The following is a 12,155-nucleotide window of genomic DNA, read 5'->3' on the forward strand; positions in this document are numbered from 1 at the left end:
TCCCCTGCACGTTCCCTCATCTGTTTGCATAGTTCCACCGACCTCCCCTCCAACATCCTGGACCCTGAGGTTTGCATCCTTATCAGTTGTAAAGTCCAAGTTGCCTCTGGTTTCTTGATAGCCCATCAATTAGTGTGACTGACCAGGTTTGTTTCCTGTCTTTGTCTCCATTTTGTTTGCTGTCAGGTTTGTGTCTCTATGTTTTGTTTATGGCTTCCTCCTTTTCCTCGTTTGACAAGGTCCTTGCTCATATAATCTTAATGGAATAAATATTCCCACACTCCATATATCCTTACCAATTAGTGTGACTGACCTGGTTCCCTTATTGTTTGTTGGTCAGGTTTGTGTCTCTGTATGTTTTCTTGTTTATGGCTTCCCCCTTTTTCTTAATATCCCCTTTTGCACTGAAAAGGCCCTTGATGAGATATCCTTAAAGGAACAGACTCTCTTTCCTTCCACATACAACGGTATTCACACAGATATGAACAGCACAGACAACTTGATGCTGTTCCTCATGTCCAGTTGATCAAGATAGTCAGTCCATCCAGCAGCTGGCCCCTAGACCTCTGGCAAAGTTGAAAAATTTAAATTATACCCCTACATATTTTAAAATGTAATTCAATAAGTTGCTGTAGGATGCTAGCGATAGCAAATATCATTACTTCAGTATCCTTCCTGCATTTCAACATCAGAATGAAAAATAATCCTAGATTTCATGGGGTTTTCTAGTGCCATAATAGCGTAGCAGTGGATCTTGATCCCCATGGCTTGTATCAACAGCTTACTTACAGGCTGTAATTATATAATTACCATGTAATAGACTCAGAATGAGCTTTGATGGGTTTTTAAAAGTGATGGCAAAGATACACAGACAGAGAATATTAATTTCTCTTCTAATTTCAAATTCCTTAATAAAAAAAATCTTTAGAAGCATAATTTGTGTCTTTGCTACAACCATGAGAATCCTCCAGTTTTTTCATAGCATTAACCATGTCTTTTGGGTTTTGTGGTTTTGCTTTTGTTTTTTTCTTACTGCTTGTCAGACACGTATCCTTCAGTTTAGTTTTCTTCTCTGGGGAGTTGTGCCTGTGACTGCCTTTGGCATCTCTGCTTCAGTCTGATGGTCTGATTGCTGGTTTCCCATTAGCTTTCTTGTGCAAGTAACATATCAAGAAATGTCTTCTGTTGCATTACCATTTACTCATTCCCGTTGTACTGTTTTTAGAAATCCATTGGTTTAATTGATATTACTGTAGTTAAAATTCTGATCGAGATCATACAGGCTTCAGTGAAAATCTGGGTATCTTAAAACGTTGCATAAACAACTGTTTCCTCATAGGTGGCTCTACATTTTGTGGTATTGCATCACTGTGTTTGATGGGTAAACTGGAGGAAGTTTTTTCGGAAAAAGAACTGAACAGGATAAGAAGATGGTGTATAATGAGACAACAGAATGGCTACCATGGTCGACCCAACAAACCTGTAGACACCTGCTATTCCTTTTGGGTGGGAGCAACTTTGAAGGTAGTGTACAGAAAACCTACAGGATATTTATTGACTTATTTTGATTTTTTTAACCATCTTGTTTTACTTGGAAGAGCTACATATTTGGTGCAAGTACAAAGAATATGCAAAGATCACTATAAAGGTTTTTCATCTTGAAAAAAATGCAAGATAAGGATGTTTAACAGATTAGTGCTATATCACATTACTTATCTATGTAAATAGACATTCTATTTGAATATTTAAAAAGTTTTGTATATTACCGTAACATTCTAACTTCTTTTCAGCTCTTGAACATATTCCAATATACAAATTTTGAGAGAAACTGAAATTACATCCTGTCAACTCAAGATCGTCTTGTTGGTGGATTTGCTAAGTGTCCAGATAGACATCCAGGTAAATTTACTTCTCAAAATTATGGTGAGTGTCTTTTAAGCTACAAATATATTCCAGCAGTCGAACATCTGAGAGGTGTAAGAGAGGGATTTTTTCCCCTGTCTTCTTCAAATAATGGAAAAAAATAAACCTTAAAATATGAGATTTTCCTGATTTAGAGGGAAAGGGATATAGATTTCCTTGTTCAGCATCAGAGCAAGTGAGCTGCTGTTGTTTAGACTATCACCAAAACAATGTCACTCTTTTTTTAGAGGTGGACAAGTTTTTCCATATGTGTTTAACCATTCTAATTAAAAATCATACTGTGCAGTGAGTATCTTTGTAAAGGGTCTGAGTAAAATATTTCAGAAAGTTTATTTCCTTAAGAAATTAATTCTTTGATGTATTTAAAATACTTAACTCAGAGTTTAGATAGTTACATATTATGATTTACAGATTATAATTACACATAGAAATTATACATAGTATATCTGAAATAGTTATTGGTTGCATTTTGGAAGTGGAAACTGATAATTTGAAAAGATGCTAGAATTCAAAGGAGATACTGTAAAGATATGAAAATAAACTTTGTGCCATTAGTAATGTTCAGTGGCATTTTGTACAAAGAAGATAAACAGTCCATAAACTCACCAAACAAGATAAAAACATAGTTATAATAAAGGAGGAGACAGAATCTGCACAGAGATATTTCAGCATGGCATCATTTCATTTTGAAGAACAGTAGACAATTTGTCAGAGTGGACCCACACTGATAATATAGTGCTCATGACATGCTTTCCCCCTGAAAACCAGTTTAGGATTCCTGAGGACTAGCTATATTTGGCGTACATTATGTAGACCAATCAGTATCACTTAGAGGAAATATTTCTGTTTGTCTTGATGAACTATTTACTTAGGAAGTTAGGAAGAAAAACAGTATGTTTAAAACCCCAGTCATGTAAAAGGTTCCTCAACCTGTCCTTTAAGATTTGAGGAAGGCAAGACCACTAATAAAGCTGTTTGCTTTGATTTGTATGGTGTTCCTGCCTGTACAAACAAGAAGATTGAACTAGAGTACTAAGGATTAACTAGATTGTTGCTTTATGAATCTACAGAAGTTTTGCTGGTATGCCAGATTTTTTCTAGCTACGACAATTTATAGAATATGTCTTATAAGATTGCATATCTTCTGGGAAAAACTTGTTTGGTGTTTCCTTTGGTACTGTTGAATTTTAATGGTATAGGATTTTTACAGAAAAAACTAATCAGTTTATACTTTTGTGATAGGTGAGTTTATTGCAGCATTCTTTCCTCAGGCAGATGGTGATGTAAGTCTGTGTTCATGTTTTGAAGAAAAATAGTAAAACAGTTAATGAAGTTCTAATCTGAAGAATGACTGTAAATGCAGCATCATTTATTTTTTTTTATGGATCTGTAGTTTCAATGCGATATATACTCAGCTGAGCTTCCTACAAGATCTGTCTACTATCTGAAAGCCAAGCTGTCTTTTTGAACACAATAAAGATTTCCCACTTTATTAACGTGAAGTGTCTGTGCAGCTCCATTGTTTTCAGAAGCCTACTGATGGTTAAATGTATACAGTCCTCTTGACATCTGTGTAAATGCAAAATGTGAAAATAACGAGACTGGTATGGGTCATCTCACAAATGAGTTAATAGTTCTGTTGAGGTCAAATAAGGACAGAAATGATTAATTCTCCTTGAAGCATTTAGCTTTTGTAAAGCTGAGAATAGTGGCCTCAGTTTGGTTTTGTTGCAAAACTCAGGTGTGACAGAATATGCCAGGGAAAGGTTGCGAAATAAGCATATACAGTTTTTTCATAGGTGCTTTCTAAAATAGATTCAGAAATTGAATTTCTGTAGCTCCTACTTTATGCAAAAAGCTCTGTTTAAATATTACATGGACTACCAAAATTGCACGTAACTTTTCACAACTGATGATTCAGGAAAATATTATTTTGTAGTCCTGATGTCCCCATGCTAACAGATGTTAATACATTGTTGGCTTTAGAGGTAGCAGTGTTTCTTGATTTCTTGATTTGGACCAGTGCGCTTGTTGAGCAGTGATCTTAGAAAACTATTTCTTGCCTTTGAAAATCAATCTGAAAAGTCTAAAGTCTTTTAAAATGCTAGTAATTCTCTGAAATCATGAGCATACCAAAGTGAATCATGAAAAGTTTTTAGTATTCTCTACAGGTAAGCATCCACATAGGGTTGTCAAACGCAGGAAAGGCTATCAGAAGTTTCCTGATAAAAAGCAGTTAGATCTGCTATCTTATGTTAATGCTACTTATTACAAATATTAAAACCCCAAACATTAGGGTTCTACAGAGCTGGGGATTTTGTTAGAACACAACCAAGTCATTCATTTTTTTCTAGATTTGAGCATAAATCATGATAAGATTTAAATAAATCTCTCTTAAGCTACTAGATGTACTGCTGATGCATCTCACTTGATATCTTTAAATGATACAAAAGAATTGGAAATGTGTGAATTACAGGTGACGCAAAAGAAATATTAAAAGATCTAACATGATAAAAAGAGAGGGAGAGGATGAAAATGGGTGTGCACATTTACTAAATGTAAAACACTGAAGTGAGATTTCCACTAGTAGAAGTATAAATCCACCTTGTATTTTTGTTTGGTTTTAAGACAGCTGCTCAGTAGTTGTGAGATTACGTACTGCCATGTATCTGTGAGTTGCTCATGAAACAAAACATTTGGACCTATGTTTTTCAACCTTGAAAAGGTTTTATAGCTTTAAAGAGAGAAGTACACAGGCTGCATAGGTGTGTTATGGCTACAATGGAGTTGTGTATTAAGTTGATATGGATTTGCACAAGTGTAGAACTTCATGGTTAAACTCACCAAATATCCCTATATAGGTAAGTAGGTTTGTATATGGATTTTAGTGAGTATCAATACAGCTTTCCATAGGAGTTAATATACTGTATTTCCTGAAGTTGAGCTTGCCTTGCCTGACATACTTTCTGCAAGGTCAATAGGCACTATACCGAATGTGCATTTGTCTGCATGTTAATGCTGATAAGCAGAAGCCATCTTTCAGAGAAGGTATCTGGCTAGTGAGACTCTAGCCATATAACTTCTTGTAATATCATTTTAGTCAGACATGAAATTAGTGATACCTCCAAAAGATTACCAGGTGTTGAGAATTTGGAAGGGACACATTATGGTCACATCCTCTTTCCATCTTTAGGCTGTGATTTCTTGGGTTGATAATCCAACCTAATGGATTATTGTTGCCCAGAGGGGGCAGGTTCACACATCTTCCTCCCAGCTTCCTTAAGTACAGCTGCATGTCCTTTCCCCTTTTTGCACTAGATTTGGTGCATATCGTGAACGCTTCTGCAAACCAGCTTAATTCTGATTAACTCTGATGATCAAGCTACTTCATGAATTCATATCTTTAGGGTATTTTCTCTGGAAGGGGGGAGATTAGAGAAAGTAATGATTTTTTTCATACTTCTAAATCTTGCTGTTTGGGTACTGGTGCTAATTTTGGTGTTTCAATAGTCAGCTGTCCACTAAGTAGCCAGCTATCCACCTGACCTTTCATTTGCAAAAAGAAAAAAAACCTTCATGTTGTGGGGGGAGGAAGGATTTACTCTGTTGCAGGAAATGTATTTACAGCTCCTAAAATGATTTTGCTGTTTGGCCTGAGAATTCAGAAGTTAAGTAGCAGGCAAGAATTGTTATAAAATAAAACAGTAAAACAGACTCTAGTCTTAGAGATTGCACACCATCATTTCATGCTGGAGGGTTTGGGCAGAAATTCTTTTCTTGTTTCAAATCCTAAGTTTAAAATGCAGCATCTGGTTGTAATTATTCAGGGGTTTTGGAATCCAGGAACAGTTGGCTGTTACAGCCTGACAGAAACATAATTTTCTTTTTCATTTTCTGTCCTGCTTTCAGATGCTTTACATGCCTACTTTGGGATTTGTGGCTTGTTGTTAATTGGAGAAACTGGTATTTGCAAAGTTCATCCTGCCCTGAATATAAGCACAAGAACCTCAGAGCACCTTCACCACCTCCATCAGATCTGGAAAACAAGGACTCTAAACAGTGTTAAGATGACATGCACATCTCTACATGAATGATTTAGATTTGATTTTAGTTCTGACAGCATAATTGTATCCCAAGGTTAAAAGCAATGTATAACCAGTGTGCTCTTTTAAGTGCTGAAGTCATACAATCAGAACTGTGTTGCTGACATCACTTTGATAGGTAATTGCCTCCAGAGAGTTATTCCCCACTGAGGAAAAAAGGAAATATTTTGGATATATAGAAGTTTGTCACCACAGATGGTAAATAGATCTTCAAACGGCTTTTCTTCTAAGAAATACCTTGAGACAATTGAATTTAATTTTTTTTATTTATTTTTAAAATTCATGCATACTGTGTCAAAATATATAATGGCAAAGTATTTTCAAAATCTGTTTACATATCATACAGTGTAGCACAGAACCTTGAAGTTTTTTTATGACCTTGATGTTTGACATATTTTTGGGTAAAGAATCTCCCATATTAAGTCTCAGTTAAAAGTTAGCTTTTATCATCTACTTTCAGATTCCATAAACTTTGTTTGTTTGGGGTTTTTTTTTTAAGTAGATACAAATAAAATTATTTTATTCAATATACTGGACTTTTAAAGTTGTATGGCCTTAGTAAATGGATTAGTAAAATTCTGGGGAATTTTTTACTTCTTTTTAAATGGGATGGGCTGTTGAAAGACACTGATAAGAATGTGTGAAACAGCACAGAGGAAAAACATGACCTCAAGGATCTGAATTTCCCATGCTTTCCTTCTGTGTGGGCAACAGAGGTAGAAAGATAACAGCACAGCCGTCATGAAGACAATATCTGAATGTCTCCCTCCCTGCCTCCATCACCACTCTAGGCTTTCTAACAGGAATGGTTCAATATTCTTTCTGTCTACTACACATATTCTGACTGATTCTTGCCTCCACACAGGTTCCTCTCCTTCCTTTCCACTTCTCTGTACAGACAGATTAAAACTCTGACCCAACCAATGCAGTGCTGTTATCAACTCTTAGGCAACATTTTTAAAATTATATATTTAAAATTAATAATGCTCCTGCTGCCCTCTGCTCTTTCCAGTCCATTAAAAACATGAAGTGAGAATGTATCATTCTCCTGCCTACAGGGTGAACTACTCACTCATCCCTGCATTTCAAAGCCCCATGAATTGGTCTGACTGAAGGTAGTTTACATCCAAGTCAACAGGGAAGACACAGGTATAGTTCTGATCAACCAGTGGAAACGTAAGGATAAGTCAATGCCCAGACGTAGGGCAGATGACAGTATAAGTGAAAAGTCCTGCTGTTAGCCATTTTAAGGTCAGTCCTTTTTCTCTCCATGTGAATTTGCGATTGAGAACGTGTCAAATCTCACCTTACATCATGCTTTTCAAGCTCATTTATGCTTCGCATAAGGAGAAAGATCCATTGCAGGATCTGAGGCAGGAGTAAACGTAGCAAACTGAAAAATTCAGTCCTAATGAAAAGGAAGGGGCACACAGGTATGGCACCATGCCACAGCAGAAATCAAGGAATTGTACAAAAATTAAATCCTTGGGAGATCCCTTGACAATGCAATGGGACAATCCTACGCCTCTCACTACAAAAAAGCAAGCTTATACAGTGTCAGGCAGATAGTTCTAACTAATAGATAGATGGTTACAATTAACATACATCCCTGGAATAACTCTTTTGCTGCAGTGTAGGAATATTTTCATTCATTATGGATACCAAATGTTATACAATATGTAGTGGGTGTAAGAAGTAGGAAAGTCTAGAACCTGCTAGTGCTGTTTATTTCAACACGAACACTGTACATAGAAGGAATGGCATAATGTCTTGAGGCTTCAGAGTCCCTGGCTCCACAACATTAGCTTACACATGAATATGTGAGAATGAAAAGAACCAAGAACCAGCCATTCATTTTTATACCTGTTTCAAAAAGCAAAGCAAAGCATTCTAGTTTCATGTATAAGTTTCTATTTCAATAGACACTTCCCAAGTAAATACTTAAAATTATTCTTTCCATACAGGAATAACTCTTATAATCAACACTGAAACTTAACATTTATCACTTCCATTATATTCTACCCTAGAATAGACTGACAAAACCACAGAAAACATATATTTTTTAAATTGACTCTTAGAGATGGGTTCCTATGATAACAAATGGCAATTCTTGATAGATTCAAGATTCTTCAGATCGGGCATACATATCCTTTTCAAGACGCTTACCCTTTCTCAAGCCACTACTTCATTAAAGTACTATTATTAGCTCTCATCAGATGACGGAATGGAAGCCTGAAACAGGGAGGGAAGCTCCCAGACTCCAGCCTCCCAAGGCAGGCTGTGAAATGGAGACTCTCTGCAATCTCAGCAAACAGCTTCACTGAATGTTGTAAAAATCCAAGGGACACTAAACATTCCTCTGACCTATCACTACATATATATATTGCAACAAATATAGTATTAAAATCATTCTGAAAAGCTACTCAATATTACACCGACTTTCTAAAGTGACAAACTTCGGTCATTTTTGCCTTCCTCCAGAAAGACTCCATCTGCAAAGACTCTAGATGAGGGGAGGGCAGTGGATGTTGTCTACCTTGACTTCAGCAAGGCTTTCAAAACGGTCTCCCACAGCATCCTCATAGGGAAGCTTGGGAAGTGTGGGTTGGATTGAAAACTAGTTGAAAGATAGAGCTCAGAGGGTTGTGATTAGGGGCACAGAGTCTAGTTGGAGGTCAGTGACGAATGGTGTTCCCCAGGGGTCAGTACTGGGTCCAGTCCTGTTCAATATATTCGTCAATGACCTGGATGAGGGGATAGAGTGCACCCTCAGCAAGTTTGCTGATGACACAAAGCTGGGGGGGGTGGCTGGCACACCAGAAGGCTGTGCTGCCATACAGAGAGACCTGGACAGGCTGGAGAGTTGGGTGGAGAGAAACCTTATGAAATTCATCAAGGGCAAGTGTAGGGTGCTGCACCTGGGGAGGAATAACCCCATGCACCAGTACAGGTTGGGGGCTGACCTGCTGGAGAGCAGCTCTGTGGAAAGAGACCTGGGAGTCCTGGTGGACAACAGGATGACCATGAGCCAGCAATGTGCCCTTGTGGCCAAGAAGGCCAATGGCATCCTGGGCTGCATCAAGAAGAGTGTGGCCAGCAGGTCAAGGGAGGTCATCCTCCCCCTCTACTCTGCCCTGGTGAGGCCGCACCTGGAGTACTGTGTCCAGTTCTGGGCTCCCCGGTTCAAGAGGGACAGGGAACTGCTGGAAAGGGTGCAGCAAAGGGCTACCAAGATGATTAGGGGACTGGAACACCTCTCTTATGAGGAAAGGCTGAGGGATTTGGAAAAAAGATGACTGAGGGGGGAATCTTATCAACACTTATAAATACTTAAAGGGTGGGTGTCAGGAGGATGGGGCCAGGCTCTTTTCAGTGGTGCCCGAGGACAGGAGAAAAGGTAATGGGCACAAACTTGAGCATAGGAAGTTCCACCTAAACATGAGGAGGAACGTCTTTCCTTTGAGGGTGGCAGAGCACTGGCACAGGCTGCCCAGAGAGGTGGTGGAGTCTCCTTCTCTGGAGACATTCAAAACCTGCCTGAATGCATTCCTGTGCAACCTGCTCTAGGTGACCCTGCTCTGGCAGGGGGGTTGGACTAGATGATCTCCAGAGGTCCCTTCCAACCCCTGTGATTCTGTGATACACATCTAAATGTATATATGCAAAAAGAAAAGTATAGATGGCTGTATATAAAAAATCATTTTCACAGCAATTTCTCTGACTTCAAACTCGCTGCCCTTGGTTTCAGATAGCTATCACTACTGCACTTTCTGAAGAAGTCATTTTGAGGAATGACAAGAGCCAAACCTCTTTTTTCTGTATCAAGCAAAATTTCTGTACAAGTGGTTTATGAAACTTTAACCATAACAATATTTTAAGTGATTTTTCTTCGCTCTACTTCAGGTCCCATTTCAGGCAAGCACTCTATCAAAGAGTGAAAAAGTTATTTTGCTTTAAGCAAATTTTAAAGTATTCTGGTAGGTTTTTTTGTGGGTTTTCTTTGTTTGCTTTTTACATTGAGCTCACTTATCAGTCCAAGTTTTAGAGTGAAATTAGACCTTCGGTGTGCTGGACTAGGAAATACAATCAAGCTGCCTCCCTGTTACATCCCGGTCTGACTACATTGGGCCCAGGAGAGGTTCGCAATGATTCCAAGTGTGAGATTAAGACACAAACAAGGTCAGATGCTGCTCACTGCAGGTTTATTATTATTCCCCAGCAATAGTAAAGGCAGAAAAGAGAAGCAGTATTACAGAGCATAGCAAGAGTATAGTCACCACCACAGGCCTGACGACGTCTTGGCGGTCCTCTGGAAGTTCAGCAGCATCCCATTGATCCATGGTTGATGGTGGTGGGGGTCTCAGTCCCGATTCCCAAGTTGTGGTGGGTCGCCACACAAGTTATAGTCCAGGTAGCCCAGGTAGGTCTGTAGCTTGACGGTGGCCTTTGCCAAGCTAATTGTCATTTTACATGGTTGCCATATAAGCTTTTCCTGCCCCCTTGCTGCTTGGGCAGCGCTTGGCTCATCTCCAGCAATTTTGGAGTTAACTGCACAGGCTCGTGATCTCTTATCCTGTGTTGGAATGAAGTAATGTGAGAGGACAGAAGTGCTTGAATCATTTGGGATTATCATCCTAGTCCTTGAATGGGAGTTCAATATTGCTATCAAGATCATATAATGAGTTCTGCAGCACTTAAACTTCAAAGATACACCATTAAAACTAGATGATTTTAAGACAAAAGTTCAAAATGCATGGCTCTATTTTACATTTCAGTGTTTAATCAGGAAAGATAGGTTTGTTTTCAAAGAAAGTTCTTAGAGAATCACACCCACTGTTCAGTGTGCACATGCTTTCATATATTTAATAAATTTACAGTAGGCAAAAATACAGTTAAAACAGAGAAGACGTCTTCCTGCTTTTACAATACTCTTCATTTAGTGTACTGCACTAGAAAAAACTTGGTCTCACACTTTGCTTGTAAGACTTATGGTTCTAATACTGAAATAAAGTCCTCTGAAAATGAAGAACTTTTTGTCCAATTCATATTATGGATTTTACATTTAGATATTTAATATTTTAGAACAGAGAAGACATGCATGGCACATTTTGACTAAAAAATGTCCACGTCTTCTGTATCATTTCATTATAGTGTTACTGAAATTATTACTGTAGCATTTTAATACAGGTTTTTTCACTTAACTACAACATACTTATTCTGCTTCCCACCTTACAAAATACAGCTCTCAAGGCCCTGGTTGAATGGAAATATGTTTTAGTTGAGCTATATTTTTTTCAGAAATCAGACCAAAGCTCTCCATTCATCCATACATTAAACAAGAAAAGGTGATTTAAAGAGCTCTACACACATTTCTGTATGAAAGTGACAAAAAAAAAAATAAGAACTGCTCACATGTCCAGTCGTAACTGTGCTTATTGAAATGGGAGTCAAACAGACAAGTCTTTGCCACAGCTAAAAGAAAGTACTTCAACAGGAATCTTTCCCCAGTCAGATCTGTGACAGTGTATGCCTAAATATTTATGATCTTAAAGAACTTGTTCAGAGGTCCAAATGCACTCAGGCTTATTCTTAAAAAAATCAAACACAAAGTCCAAGCCCACAACTCATCCAGTCCCTTTACTGTCACCCATAAAGGATTAGAATAGTATCATTTTCATATCCATGACATCTGCAGTCCAATTTTGAATCCATATTACTCCTTCTGTTTAAAGTACCACAGTCATTGCCTGATATGTCAAAGCCAAGCAGCCCTTTCCGGCAAAGATAAACCGAGAAGCATAATGAATTTGTATTTCTAAGGGCAACTAGATTTAAAAACGTTGTTGGGAAATCTATTTTACAATTCAGTCATGCTGAGACAGCTCTTATCCACCAAACTTTCAGATGTGTGTTCTGAAGGAAGATGATCAAGTCATCATACATAAAACAATGTAAGAGAAGTTGCAAAAAAAAAAAAAAAAAGCTGGAATACTTATTTTTAGTAAACATATTTACAGTAAAAGTTCACTCAACATCTGTCACTGGTGGCTCCAAATGTGCAATATTATAACTTTATCAATTATACTACTGTGTAAAACTGTAAAATAACAAAATAATTCACTGTGTTCC

General features: G+C 37.9%; 2 protein-coding genes across 3 annotated transcripts in view; one reads left to right on the forward strand and one right to left on the reverse strand.

Moving 5' to 3' along the window:
• LOC141735474 (geranylgeranyl transferase type-1 subunit beta-like) overlaps positions 1 to 6,017 on the forward strand; it is a 56,679-nt gene extending 50,662 nt beyond the window's left edge. Inside the window, 3 exon segments of the mRNA XM_074568320.1 lie at positions 1,340 to 1,524; positions 1,791 to 1,899; positions 5,833 to 6,017. Of these exon segments, the coding sequence (XP_074424421.1) occupies positions 1,340 to 1,524; positions 1,791 to 1,899; positions 5,833 to 6,017 (479 nt within the window).
• A 4,302-nt stretch (positions 6,018 to 10,319) lies between these two features.
• LOC141735566 (uncharacterized) overlaps positions 10,320 to 12,155 on the reverse strand; it is a 52,349-nt gene continuing 50,513 nt past the window's right edge. For both annotated transcript variants that reach the window (XR_012584784.1, XR_012584785.1), the window contains exon 2: positions 10,320 to 10,599. The gene's annotated coding sequence lies outside the window, so the exon portion shown is untranslated. The remainder of the gene's footprint in view (positions 10,600 to 12,155) is intronic.

Source organism: Larus michahellis, chromosome W (assembly GCF_964199755.1).
Source record: "Larus michahellis chromosome W, bLarMic1.1, whole genome shotgun sequence".
Taxonomy (NCBI): domain Eukaryota; kingdom Metazoa; phylum Chordata; class Aves; order Charadriiformes; family Laridae; genus Larus; species Larus michahellis.